This window comes from Sinocyclocheilus rhinocerous, unplaced genomic scaffold (assembly GCF_001515625.1).
Source record: "Sinocyclocheilus rhinocerous isolate Xijiao unplaced genomic scaffold, SAMN03320098_v1.1 scaffold534, whole genome shotgun sequence".
NCBI lineage: Eukaryota > Metazoa > Chordata > Actinopteri > Cypriniformes > Cyprinidae > Sinocyclocheilus > Sinocyclocheilus rhinocerous.
Genome location: NW_015646352.1, coordinates 1,829,605 through 1,844,873, shown reverse-complemented (window position 1 = coordinate 1,844,873; position 15,269 = coordinate 1,829,605). Strand labels below are relative to the sequence as shown.

Genomic DNA, 15,269 nt, shown 5'->3' with positions numbered 1-15,269 from the left:
TATATGTATATATATATATATATATATATATATATATATATATAAACTTATAGCTGTCTATATGGTAAATTGGGACACTTTTTGTCATTGAGATAATAGGGAAAATGCCCAATTATATACATACATACATACATGCATAAATGGAGGTTAGGAGGGAGTTTTTGAAAACCCCTGTTCTAGTCCATAAAGCCAAACTGACATATGGACCAGCTGTTGCTTATAAAAACAGACCATATCCAACCCAAATACAAACCTACCTTAATGACAGGCCATTTGCATTATGAAATGTATGCAAAAAAAGCTGCCAAAATCATTGGCTGTCTGAACGTTCGCGTGCGTTTCCGGTGAAAGGTGCCACCCAATGGCCGTCCGTCTTTTTACCCTTCGACTCGACTGCTGTGCTCCGCTCTCTGACCCCAGTGGCAGCGAGAGATCATTGCACTCGTTTCTCTCGGGCTCCCCCTCTTCCCACATTGAGGCTGTTCTCTCTCTCTCTCTTGACTCCCTCCTTCCTCGTCTGTCGCATTTCAGTGAGAGTGCTAGTGGATAGAGACCCCGGGGTCGAAGGTTCTGCCCTGCCCGCTGCGACCTCAACCCCTCACGGCTTCCGAAATATCCGATGACCGTCGTCTTTTGACACATCAGCGGACAACCCCCGAGCGGTTTTGGGCCAAAAGTGAAGGTACACTCAAGTCGCTTTTTGAAATAGCGAGGCACAAAGCGGTAATGGGTTAGAGGTGGCTGGTTGTCATGTTCGAGGGAAACCGTTTAGAACGTTGCCTCGGATACAATGGAACATTTTTTTACATCAGCGCAACGGATACATTTTAACATTTTCGCAGCCATATGTTGTAACATTTTCGCGCCGTCAAGTTTCTTTCACGTTCATAGCTCGGCGTCTGAATAAAGGAATTATGTGGAAAACGGCAATATTTATCGGGTTTTATGTGCTCCTGCCTTGCTTTGTGCACAAATTATGCGTTATGAACGGGTTCTTTATGCTTTTTGACTGAACGTTTTTGATTTAGCTGCCTCATAGTAAGCAGAACAGATTTCGCATTACCCGTACAATTAAATATAGACTTACCCCGTGCAGTCTGATGCCAGTTTAGAAGCTTGGCTTTTGTTGACAGATAATTATGGAGTCAGAGGCTGCCAGCTCACCGCGAGCTGTTGGTCACAAGTGTTATTAATGTGGCCGGTTTGAAGTCGCCCAGGGAGGGTGCGAAAAGTTCAAGTTTATGGCAAAAGGTTAGCCCGCCAGAGACGGTGTGAGGCGGTGCAGCTGAACAAAATAAATGAATGCAGGTAACAATGAGGGAGATTTGTTCTTTAAACAATCTTGAGTATGTGTTTAATTACCTGCAGAACGTATTAACACGATTTAAGATCGATAAATAGACATTCATTTTTTTAAACAATGAATTGAGCTTTTCTCTTTGTTATAGAGAAGGCTGTAAAGCATTGTGGGAAAGGTGCATTTGACAGTTGGAAATCCATGTTGCGAGAACAAACAGGAAGCAGAGTATATGTTTTCAGCCTCAGAAAACATTATTAAGAATAAGTTATGTATGGGATAATGTACAATTAGATGGTCATTATCACAAAATATACTTTTGACAGGGTGGTTAGGACCCCAACGCGAAGCACAAATATTAGTAAATCCGTGTTACTACTTCTGTGGACTAGTTAAGCTGTTATATTTAGCTGCAATGTAATATATTATTCTGTATTTTTAGTTGTCTGCTATTCACCTCTTTTGTTCTTTCAGATTTTTTGGTAACTCATATACTTCTAGCCATCAATGAAAGGGTTTATGCTCATAAAATTAATACTGGAGTAAAAATCTTGTTTGCCTTGGTATGAAAATAATCCTACTTAATAAATTAAAAATACCAAAAAATAAGATTTGCATCTAAACTGATATAATACTTTTCAAAGGGACATGATGATGGGGAAAAAAATTATATGCAAGGAAAAACTATATTTGAGTGTTTTTGCACTCGCTTACAAAACTTTAGTTTTCTCACAAAAGTATTGCATTCCCTGAGAAATTTTACATTCAGTTAAAAAGGAAATTAAATACATTTTCCTCCCAGCTCATTTATTTCAATCACCAAAGTTTCTCAAGGCAACGCAAAATTGTGCGAAATAATGCAAAAATTTGTGAACAAATGCAGGGTTTTGGGTGAGGATGCAAACATTTTGTGAGCGAACATAAAATCATTCAAATACAATTTTTCTTCTTATAGTATATATTTTTTCATCACCATGTTCCTTTAAGGGCTTTGTAAACATGTACTTCTGAACTCTGACTTGGACTGTTTTTTTTTTTTTGTATTTATTTCTTTTAGTAATATTATTAGCAGATATTAGAGAATTTCTACCAAAAAATGATCTTGTGATCAGATTACTGAATATATTTTTGATACTGTCTCAGTACCATCTCGTTTAACTGTATTTGGATTTGCATCATTAACGTTTTGCATCTTGGCGTCTCTGTATGTGGTGACTCAGATCCAAGCCTTGGGACTAAAGGATGCTTGCTCACCGGATCTGCACTGCACCGCTGTGACCTGCTCATGTCCCATCCAGAGGTGCCATGGCTCGCAGAATATCCTCCCAGGGGAAGGTCACCATCTCCGTGGATGAGTACAGCTCCAACCCAACCCAGGCCTTCACCCACTACAACATTAACCAAAGCCGCTTCCAGCCCCCTCACGTCCACATGTGAGTGTTTGTGTACAGTGTTCCTGTAACTGAAACATTGATTTAATTGATTGATTGAGGACAGAACAGAATGCTGACAGAGAGGGCATCTGGCGTCTTTTGTCTCATCTCACCCGACAGGTGATCCGGAGGCTCCTGCGGCTTCACTTCTGTTGTAATGAATTATATTGACCTTTTTAACTTGATATTGTTGCAATGTTTGCATATTAAGCATTTTAATTAGTTTTTTTTAAATGCTTAACAGGGTTAAGGCGTAACAGGATTTAATAATGCTCTCGTGTCTGAGATAATGGCTCTGTGTAGATCTAGTCCAGTTTCAAACTGGCTATTTATTATTTCTTTGTTCTTTTTTATTTTCAGACTGAATGCAAAAACATTTTAGGTCACGTACACTTCTGATCAATAGTTTGGAATAATTCAGATGTTTTTATATATCTTTGTTATGCTATCTAAGGCTGCATTTATTTAATCAGAAATATAGTAAATATTATTACAGTTTAAAAATTTTTTTTCGATTGCAATATATTTTAAAATTTAATTTATTCCTGTGATGACAAAGCTGAGTTTTACTCCAGTCCTCAGTGTCACATAATCCTTCAGTATCATTCTGATATGCTTAATGATTGTAATTATTCCAAACTTTTGACTGGTTGTGTGTGTATATAATCAATACACCTACATCTTTTTCAGCATTAAAGCATTTGTGCCCACAATTTTTTGTTATTGTAATAGAGATGTTAGGGCTAAAACAGTGTAAGACGTGCCTCATGTTCTTGTACTTATTAACCAGAGGGAGGTCAAAGGTTAGTTGAGTTGATTAGCTCTTTAACAATAGCTCTTTGATCCCAGGGTCAGAGCTCACCTCTAAAGAAACCTGACTATTGACTGATGCTGATGATGGCATAATGAGGCCCGCTGCAGATACTAAAGAACGGACCAACCTGATTAGCCGAGCCTTTGCTGCTTTAATGGTACCATGCAATTAAGGTACATCAGCACAAGCAAAGGGGATCGACCAGGATGCATGTGCCATTGAATTGCTTTTAGCTTAAGTGTGGAAGAAACAGCTATTTGTCATTAAACTGTGTTATGTAACCCAATGCAATATCCTTTGGACAACAAATGCAAGTGCAGAGCAATTTATCAGTTTTATCAGCGCAATAAATGGCAATAATGCTGGAAAAACAGGTATACTATGACATGATTCAAATAGAAAGCTCAATTCACACAAATGTTGTTGTAAACCTGTATGAATTTCTTTCTTTTGCAGAACACAAAATATATTTTTTATCCAAACAATGAGAGTCAGTGGTGTGCAAAGTTGTTTTGTGCCCCATTGACTTTCATTGTATAGACAAAAACAGTTCTTCAAAATATCTTTTTTTTGTAAGGATGTAGAATTTTCCTGGGTATCTATAAAGGAATAGTTTACTCAAAAAAGAAAATTAGCTGAAAATGTATCCTCAGGCCATCCAAGATGTAGCGTTTGTTACTTCATCAGAACAGATTTGGAGAAATGTATCATTACATCATTTACTCACCAATGGATCCTCTGCAGTGAATGGGGGCCGTCAGAGTGAGAGTCCAAAAAGCTGATTAAAAACATCACAATAATCCACAAGTAATCCACATGACTCCAGTCCATCAAATAAGTCCTCTATCTATAATTTGGTTTCTCCAGTGAAATAGTCATGTGACCTGAATCAGGAAAGAAATATGCACAGATTAAGCACCGATCAAGCAAAAACAGTACAAAACCGTTCTATACAAATATGACGGTGGTCATATTTGTAAAAGTGATATTATGGATTATGGATTTTAGACAGAAGTAATGGTTTTGTTTCTTACAAACATGCAGATTTTCGTGTTGTGGATTATTGTGACATTTTTATCAGCTGTTTGGACTCTTATTCTGACGGCACCCATTCACTGCAGAGGATCCGTTGGTGAGCATGTGATGTAATGCTAAATTTCTCCAATTCTGTTCTGTTCTGAAGAAACAAACTCATCTACATCGTGGATGGCTTGAGGATAAGTACAATTCAGCAAAATTTCTTTTTTGAGGGGGAGGGGGGAGATAAACTATTCCTTTAGCCTTTCCCTAATTCATTAATAATCTTTACATATAAAAAATAAATATTCCCTCAGAATCAAACACGCTCTTTATTTCCACAGGGTAGAGCCACTTCCCTATGATGCGCCGAAGCCCGTGGGTCATACACGTTTTGTTTGCGTCTCAGACACACACTCGAGGACAGATGGAATCCAGATGCCTTTCGGCGATGTGTTGCTTCACACAGGTGACTTCACTGAGCTCGGCCTACCATCTGAAGTGAAGAAGTTTAATGACTGGTTAGGTAAGTGTGCAAAACCAGTCCTGTTACCTTTGCTGACAAGCACTTCCCCTGCTGTCACAACACAAACTCCCAAAAAAAGTCACTTCTACCAGAAATGTCAAAATGCTTTTTTTTTTAAAAATGCATTTATAAAACTTTAAGCCTGTGCTCTTTTAGGTTTTGCGTCAACTGCAACGATGTTTTCCAGTTCCAAATCTGGTGACCTATTTTAAGTCTGATGAATATCAATAGCGTCAGTTTAGGCATTGAAATGACAAAATATTCAACATTGTTACATAATTTTTACTGAATTTTATAAGCTGCAATGTGAAGAGCAGGCAAAAGCACGCACATCGATCTCAACTGGGTGCTCGACCAAAAAACAAGTAGAAATATTTTAGATGCAAAGTCGGCAACACCAAAGCTCCAAAAGTATCAAAAAATTTATTTTTTAAAAGGACTGTCGCATAGCATATGTGACGTTTCGAGCACGCAGGCTCTTCATCAGACAAATGAACAACACTGATATCGCAAACTTTATAAGCCTACCTCCAGGTGATCAAAGGTCACATGACCATACAATATTATCGTGCTAATAATAATACCAAAACAATAACATATCAACCAAGGAGAAAAACATAGAAACCAAAAATCAAAATAAATCAAAAACATATATAAAGCTATGCAAAATACACAAATGTAATTCTCAAAATATTGTTTAATGACATTAATTGATGCCTGCCTGGGTACATAAATACAAATCAATAACCACAAAGCGTTATTTATTATATGTAGATAGATATCTTATGTTTAAAGAAATGGACGAATATCAAAATCCTCATTTAATCCTCTAGGGGACAACGTGTCTAATGTATATATCCAAAAGGCTTCACGCTGTAAAAGCAATTTGTTGATATCACCTCCGCGACGCGAACACTTCACTACTTCAATACCTATGTACTGAAGAGTGGAAACTGAGTGTCTTGAATCTGCAAAGTGCTGTGCTACCGGACTTTTTGGATCGCGATGTCTGATTGCACATCGATGTTCAGAGATGCGAGTTTTTAGAGGTCTGCTGGTCTTACCAATATAACATAGACCACAGGGGCAACGTAACAGATAAACTACATTAGCCGTCTTACATGAAATAGTGCCTCGAATTTTAAAAATTTAAAATTTTTAAAAAGCTGCAATGTGCACAGCATTTCGAGCAAGTAGGAAGGCCTTTGTTATGGCTGGGGGTGAAGTAGGTCAAATTGGAAATTGAAAAATGCCCAGCTGCTGGCTTTAATGGGTGCCTTTCAGTCTGGTCTCATTGGCCTCTGCAGCGATTCACTTTGATGAAATCAAAGGTTCTTTAGGTTTACAGAGGTCAAATAGATGTTTACCTGGTGAAATCAAAGTCATGCTTCTGCCTATGATTGGCAGCCACAGTGAGCTGTAAATTATCTCTGGTCTGTCAAAGCCATTTGAAATGTTCTTTATTTCATTTTATTTCAGATACTAGGTCACTAAAGAATGCTTCCTAAAATGTCACTTCTTAACATCTGAATAGTCGTATGGCTGTAGAGTGCATGATACTGTGAAATATTGTTTTCCATTTGCTTCCAAAATCTGTTATTCTCATTATCTGTCTCCTCTTACAGGCAGTCTTCCCTATAATAAATTATTAATTGAGATTTAATTTAAATTATTTTAGAAATATAAAAAAAAATCACTTATTAAACTTGACTTTTTACATTGGTAGTTAGGGGCACAAATAGGTTACATATGTTACTAGGTGGTCCCTGAATAATCTGATTTGATGAGACATGGTACTTGTTCTGAAAAGATTAGGAGCCACTTCTCTAAAATATTTAGAAAATCCACCAAGATCCTTTTTAGTTAACCACATTTCCAAGAAGACATTGTTTGGTGGTGTTTTCATATTTGCTTTCATTTGTTTAGGTTAATATAGAATCAGTAGCTGCAGTACGTTTTGATAAAGCTCCATAAATCACAATCAGTGCTCTATATATACAAACCATATGCAACATGTCAAGCTCGTTAGTTAAGTCGATTGACCTACATTAAGTTTGTATTTGATTTACTGGAACTGAATAAGGTTTACGTCTCTTGTATGATTTCTCATGGCTGTCTTATACCTCGAGTTAAACTGATTATCTTCAGCCATGGACAGAAAGACTTTTGTAGACCTGGGTTATGTTAGACACTGTTGTACTCTCTGCTCCGCAGGACACGAGATGTGTTCTCACTCGCTACGAATGTTCTTTATTTCATTTTATTTCAGATACTAGGTCACTAAAGAATGCTTCCTAAAATGTCACTTCTTAACATCTGAATAGTCGTATGGCTGTAGAGTGCATGATACTGTGAAATATTGTTTTCCATTTGCTTCCAAAATCTGTTATTCTCATTATCTGTCTCCTCTTACAGGCAGTCTTCCCTATGAGTTCAAAGTTGTCATCGCTGGAAATCACGAACTTACCTTCGATAAAGACTTTATGGGGGAACTCATAAAGCAGGATTACTACCGTTACCCCTCAGTGTCCAAGCTGAAGACTGAGGACTTTGACGATGTTCAGTCCGTCCTTACAAACTGTGTGTACTTACAGGACTCTGAGGTCACCATTAAAGGATTCAGGATATATGGGACTCCATGGTAAGCATTTTTAAATCATTGCTGTCATCACATTGTTTGTTACTTCTTGCTTCCTACATCTGTCATGCAGAATATTAAATGGGTTATCAAAGATTTGAATCAGATATCCTCAGCAAAGGCATAACCAGGCTTAGTTTATGTAAATTGAATTACGAAAAGCATGGTCTGGATGCACTTTTCACAATCCAGTCAATTCCGGATGGATAACATTTTGAATCTTGTCCTACATGTTTTTTCTTGTTGAATATTCTGTTTCACTCTTAAAAATGGAAGTAAAATGGGTTTCAAATGTCATTTCATGTTGACTTTGGATCTTGAACTGTGCCATCTACAGCCCTACATCATACACACACACACACACATACGCACATTCACTCTCTCTCCTTTCTTTCGCTGTTACTCTTTACACACACACACAGCCGTCATCACACATTGGCATCTTTCATGCGATGACCTCATTGTCTGATAAGCAGACCATTATCTCAGTTAACCCCTCACCCACTGGGCTGCCCCACACTACCATGGGACGCCAACAGAGCTGTGTTAGATTTCAGGTGTGAATAGATGCCTAGCAGTGTTTGGCACTAAGAGCATTGTGGCAGTGTTACACAATAATCGACAGCTACTAGAAGCAGTTTATCACCAGTAAACGACACTGAAGAGTCAGTTGAAAGTTGATGAGAGCTGCTTAATGTGCTTAATTTTTTATAATCTTTTCACCCTCTTTTTTTCAGTTAAAATGTGTGTATAAATTTGAGGTTTTTGTCATTTAAGCATATTTCACATATGATTCACATATGCACATATTTTTTTCCTACCCGCATTCTAAAGGCCCTTGCACACTGAGTCCGAAATTTTCGCACATTAAAAAATAAATACGATCTCACGTTGTGTCAGTCACGTTTACACACTGCCTCCGAAACTTTCGTCGGTCATTTTCTGCATTTTTCATTATGATAGGTGTTTTGACAATTCAGAGCCACTGTACAAGCGAACGCCAAAATCCAAAATGGCGTCTGACAAGTTGATCCACTTCTTTTCGCTGCACAAATAAGTCCTTGCACACTGAGTTCACGGAAATTGGATTGGATGATGGATCCAATATTTCCTTTTTCTTTTTCCCTTTTTAAGAAGAGAGAGGACAACAAAATCATTCTCACTGCTTGAAGACTCCATTTTGTATTGTTTTGCGAATTTTTTCGCAACGGATTAATTAATACGCATCGGACTCAGCGTGCAAGGTTTCTGTGCGCGATGAATTTTAGGATGACGAATACGAAAAAATGCATATGAAATTTTCGGACTTCAGTGTGCAAAGACCTTAATGCTAATGAATCCAGGTTATTTAAAATAAATATTTAAAAATTCTGAATTATTTATTATTAGTCATTTTTAATATGTCATTATATAAAATATAGCTAGGACTTTTTTATTAACTATATTATTTCTAATTCTGTTTCTAGTACTACTACTACTAATAATAAAATTATTGTTAACTTTAATTGGTAATAATATAAGTAAATCTCATTTGTAACTCTCATAAATGTCAAACAGGCTGCATTTTTCTAATTTATATTTTATTTGTATTATATGAATATATGTAATATTTATTTTGTTATACAATATAGTTAGTGCTTTGTAGAGTAATTTAGGTATTCTGTTTGTAAGAATAATAAATAATATATATTAATATATTTATTATCATTTAAATGTATGTATATTGTTCTTTTTTATTTGCTTAAATTACTTGTTTCTAAAGCAACTTTTGTGTTTTGTGTGTCATAAATTTTATTGGAAATTTGGGATAATTTTTAGTGCTAACTTATTGATAATTTTGATTTCTGTGTGACAAATGTTACACAAAAATACTCACTATTTATACCACCACATTGTGATTTATTTAGCTTGTAGAGGATAAATACTATATATAAATACTATACACAGTACTACCTAGTCTGTCTAAAATATCTTAAGGTCTTCAAGCCAGCCAGAATTAGAATGCTAATTTTGGTAAGAAGTGGGAAAACCAGACATCTGTGATGGGTGGTCTTGGTGGGGGTGCTCCTTGGTCATAGTTCTCCCAGTCTCTCCGGCATGAAGTGCTTTTTGTTCCAACACATCCTGGTGCTTTGTTGAGAGCCAGGATCAAAACGTGAGGCCGACCCCGGTGTGCCCCTCCAAGTGCATGCTCGCAGTGGGCCACTCTGACCTTCCTGACCCTGGGCCTCAGCTATCAAGGAGGTCATTTACACGGCTTCATTCTTCTTCCCTACAAAGTGCTCGGTCAGGCTTGACTCCCGTCTGGCCCAAGGTAGAAGACGAGTCTGTTTTATGTCCGTATATTTATCGGTATTCCCTTTCATGGCGGCACTCCCGTCAGTACATTGACCTTGACTTGATTACTCTCTACAAATATCCAATATACATTTGTATGCCTAACCAGAAGATCTAATAGAAGCGAGGCTATCTTGAATGGCTCGGCAACCACTATCCTGATAATGCCGCGTTTGGTAATCCTGCTTACGATACTCAGATATGCGTCGCGTATATATATTCGAGCTTGCAGCTGTGATTGGCTTGATTAATGTGTAAGCTGGTTGTGCTAGACGTTGGTTTGACTTTTGAAAATCAAAGGCTCTTTAATCCTCTTAGGAAAGGCAGACAAGTCATGTGACCCGAGTTCATCTTGGGTGAGTTTGCAAGGCCAGGCTATAATAGATAGTGGGGGTGTGTCTCTCTTGCTGCCATAGAAACTATCACTGCTTCATCCTCTGTCTTATGATTATAATATTCTTGTGAATGAATGATCAGGGATGATATAAAGTTGTTTGTGGTTTTTCAGGACACACAACAAAGCTGTTTATCAGCATTAGGACGGATAATAGATAGGAAGTGTAAGGCTTTCTCTCTGTGTGCGGACAGATCAGCGTGAAGCTGATAGAACTAATTACTTAATGATAGTAACATGTCATTTAAGTTGAGGACAGTTTGTCCCCACCACGTTATGCTTATGCTGATTGCCCTCACCAATTTATGAAATGGCTCAACTGTTTAAAAGTGTGAGGTCAGTATAGGATTTAATACTTATTCGGCAAATATGCATTAAATTGATCAAAAGTGACCGCAAAAGACAACACAAAAGATCTCTATTTCAAATAAATGCTGTTCTTTTGCACTTTCTATTCATCAAAGAAAAAATGTTTTACAGTTTCCACAACAATATTAAACAGCACAACTGTTTTCAGTACTGATAGTAAGAAATGTTTCAATGCAGCATATTGGGTTTTCATTTCTAGAGGATTTCATTCTCACCGGCAAGAATGAGAGAAATATAAACATTTTATGATGTGGTACATCATGTAATGCACTGATTTTAGCACACACGTGAGATTTGACAGGCTTGTTATAACATCTTGACAGCATAATGTGCTTTTACGGGCTGTACCTCAGTAGTGTTGATTCTTGAAGACCTGCTAATGAATATTAATTGACTCATTTGAATTGCCTGAATTAAGGTGTTGACAAGTATCTATAACAGTTTGATGCTTCTCAGCTCCCCTCTGATTTCACATTCATCTATCCACAATGCGATGGCTTTCACATGTTCCCCGGGCATGGCCTTGTTGTTAGCGTCACACTCTTCCAGTTGAGACATATGCTTGTTGTTCCTTAGCTTGCCTATGTTTTCATTTTATTTCATTCATCGTTGACCTTCATGGAAGAAACGCAGAACTCACATACTGTGCGTAAATGTAATTACCCCGTCCATCCTCTCAGCTATCAACAGAAGCCTTCATAGAAGCAACCATTTTCTCTGGCTCCTGCCGACAAGCTACCTGCTCACGTCACTGATTGTAAGCTGACCCCTGGCTTGAAGGTGGCGTCATTTGTCAGTGGTAATTAACAGCTGACGTCTCCTCCGCTGGGCCTGATGATGGCTGGCGGCGGTTGCGGTACCAGGCAGGGAGGATTGAGAAATCGAGGGGGGATGGAGGGCATAGTGAGGGCACAGTGAAAGAGAGAGAGAGCGATGGACTGACTAGAAAAGGGGTCAGATGCTATTAGTAAGCAGGCTGTACAGAAATATGTCCACCATGTAGAAGTTTCTCTCAAAAATAGATCTATTCCCAAGCTTCAATAGTTGAGTGGGCCACATGTTCCACATGCAAACCTTTTTTCTAAGTGAATGAATAAACAGCTTAAAGTTAACATGAAGCTGTCTTCCTAGCCTGTTTTGTACTTCTGTAATGTGAAATATTTTTTGAGTGCAACAGTACAATTGAAAGAGAAACAAACTACACTACTGTTGAAAGGTTTTGGATCAGTAACATTTTTTTTAAAGAAATGAATATTCCTGTTCAGCAAGGATGCATTAAGTTGAATAAAAGTGACAGTAATTTATAACAGACATTTATAGAATTCTATTGCAAATAAATGCTGTTCTTTTGAACCTTCTATTCATCAAAGAATTGTGAAAAAATTATCAGTTTCCACAAAAATATGAATCAACACAACTGTTTTCAACATTGATAATAGTAAGAATAAGCAGCAAATAAGCATATTAGAATGATTTCTGACGGATCACTGAAGACTTGAGTAATGATGCTGAAAATTCAGCTTTTACAGGAATAAATTATAACATTTTAAATTGTAATAATATTTAATAATATTGCTGTTTACTGTATTTTTGATCAAATAAATGCAGCCATGATGAGAATAAAATACTTATTTCAAAAAGCCGAAACATTTGAATGGCAGACGTAATGTATATTCTGACCAATCTTTAACAATATTGGGGCAGGGGAAAAAAAGGTTGTTTTTGGATTCATTAATATCGAAAAACGTTTGACATTTGCAACATATTAGGAGGAATATTTAACAGATTTGCTGTCAAACTTGCTCTGGGTTGTGTGCTGCGTGGTACCTTCACAAAATCACACTAGACAGGAAATCCCAACAATATCTCATTTCCTCTCTACTCTCATTTATCTTGTCCCACGTCCATCTCGTCTTTTTCTCTCTTGACCGTTGATGACTTTCTCCAACATCACTTTCACAATCACACATCGTTCTCTGATCCCCCTCTCTTTCGCCGTCCTGCTGTCAGGGGCAGATAAATATTTCAGTAATCCTTTTTGCATGTGAGATGTTTGAAGGACTGGCAGGCCTGTGCATTAGAGTGGCACACTGATTCCAAAGTAAGCACCGGTAGTGAGTTTGTCTGTTGCTGAGGCTCAGCCGGCTGCTCCTGTGTGCCACTGTGTGTGTGTGTGTCCAGGTCCCTGAGAGTTCATCAAAACAAAGTGCTGATGCAGCCAAAACAAACACACATGCAGACACAAATATATACTGTCTCTGTACTGAACAGTTTCTGAAAGTGAAAGCTTTCTTTTTCTCTTTCTCACTCTGCTTTTTTTTTTTTTTAAAGATTTTTCCTCTCTCTCTCTCTCTCTTTAAATTTACATGACTAAACTTTTTTGTTTCTTTTCTTAGTATTTATTTAAAAAGGAACAGACTTAAGAAAATAATGTAATAAAAATTATATTCATTACAATAAATCATAATAATGTTTAATTATATTAATTATATTTAAAATTCACCCAAAAGGTTTTGGGTTAATTTTTTTTCTTTTAAACAAAATAAGGACTTAAGAAAATAATATAATTATAATTATTTGTAATAATATTTAATTATATTTAAAATTCATCCAAAAGGTTTTGGGTTAATTTTACATAAAAATGTAGTAAAATAATAATTCATTTAAATATTTTTGCGATCCTTAAATTTATAATAATAATTAAAACCAGAGGTAGTTATTTTGCAATAATATTCATTCTCGCGTATAACTCAGCTGTTTACCAAATAATAAAGGGACATTAAATATTGATGTTGAGATATTTATATTGAGATCAGATCAAAGAGACCACAAAGTGATATGAGAGGCATGAAACTAGCGCAGTGTTTGAAATCGGTCATTAGGGACAAATGTATAAAGGTTGAAATTAAGATTGACCAAAATCTAATATTCCAGTGCGCCATGTAGTAATACATTTCCTTTATACTGCCTTCCTTTATTTGTTCTCTGTCTGTGATCCTAGTTTTTATTTGCATGTCAGGAAGTAATGACATCTCATTGTCGACTAGCTTGATTTACGGATGAAAGCCTGACTCGGGCACTGACATTTATGTGCGAGTTAAAGCAGACGGGTCTGAGTATGTTTGCAGGAAAGCTAACAGGGTTTGAGAGATTGTACCCAAGAGTACCGGCCTGGTGCACAGTGTTCGAAAGCGACCACTCGCCTTTATTTGCCTTCCCATCAATCATCCACGGACAAGCCCAGCTACCCAACGTACACACACTTACACTGAGACCTCAGCAGCCATTTCCTGTGTTCAGGCTCTATTTCATCCACTATCAACTCCATTCAACTCAAATCTATGAAGAAGTGCTAATGGATAGACAAACAGTAGATAATGCTGAGTCTATGAGAGATGGACGTTCAGTGTCAAATGTTTGCTTGCATATTTGTCTTAAACACAAAATAATTATTATTTGGTAATAATCAGTGTTAACTGTGCAAATCCAGGGTGGTTCACTTACGTCGGTGCTCGTGCTGGGGCTGGTGTTGTTTGGATGCCGATTTTGTAAAGTTTTTGCTGGGATGGGCATTTAAAAAAATCTGAAATTCGCTTTTGCGCCATTATCTCCTTGTATTAAAGTTAATCTTGTTCGCATTCTGTACAGTTCATGTCTGATACCACGCGCTAGCGTCACGTGTTCATGAGGATTAGGCTAATCATTCCATATAGAAAACATCACAAGTAAAATTAATCATGTTTATAAAGATTAACATGGGTTTATTATAGCCCACTTACATTTTACATTTCAGAGATCATTACAAATAAATTATTAAATGCTAAAACTGAATAAATTTAAATGAACAAACTTGGCGTTGCATTTGCAACCATGTGAAAACAGGGGGTGCTGCAGCCCCCTCAGCACCCCTACTTCCCGTGACCCTGACTCTAATGCAAACATTCATTAATATTAGCAAATAATAAATGAAAAACTGACCATGAAAACAGTATTTTCAAGTCAAGATGGTAAACAGATTATCTTTTTACCAAGTTCAAGGGGATACCCATGTTTGGATTGTTTGGAAATCTGTATTTTATTTAAATCGCCATCACACCACTGCTCACAAACAACGGGGACGCCAGAGTTGCACTTGCCTCAAATTTCAAAGGTAAAATTCATAGTCAACAAAAGCTTTTTGCCAAATGCATGACAGAAATGTTTGCACTGGACTATGTTCTTATTAGGGTTTCCGCTTCAGTTAAATTGTTTACATTTAAGGCCATGCAAACTCTTAAATGGTACAAAAAGTCTAAATTATAAGAGTTCTTTGGGGACGGAAAGACAAGAATTGCTATATGGATTAATATGACGATTAAACTTCAAAAGGCTACGATTTCACCGAATAAACTTGAGCGCTGCATGTCAGCTTTGTGTACTGCGGTTACCGGGGAAACCACTATAT

The 15,269-nt window shown here is 37.1% G+C and overlaps 1 protein-coding gene across 1 annotated transcript in view; it reads left to right on the top strand.

Moving 5' to 3' along the window:
- Window positions 1-408: 408 nt before the first annotated feature.
- The window catches only part of LOC107707494 (metallophosphoesterase MPPED2-like), a 21,752-nt gene continuing 6,891 nt past the window's right edge, over window positions 409-15,269 (top strand). The window contains exons 1-4 of the mRNA XM_016511543.1: window positions 409-682; window positions 2,518-2,730; window positions 4,906-5,087; window positions 7,503-7,728. Coding sequence (XP_016367029.1) covers window positions 2,603-2,730; window positions 4,906-5,087; window positions 7,503-7,728 — 536 coding nt within the window. The 5' untranslated portion in view covers window positions 409-682; window positions 2,518-2,602. The remainder of the gene's footprint in view (window positions 683-2,517; window positions 2,731-4,905; window positions 5,088-7,502; window positions 7,729-15,269) is intronic.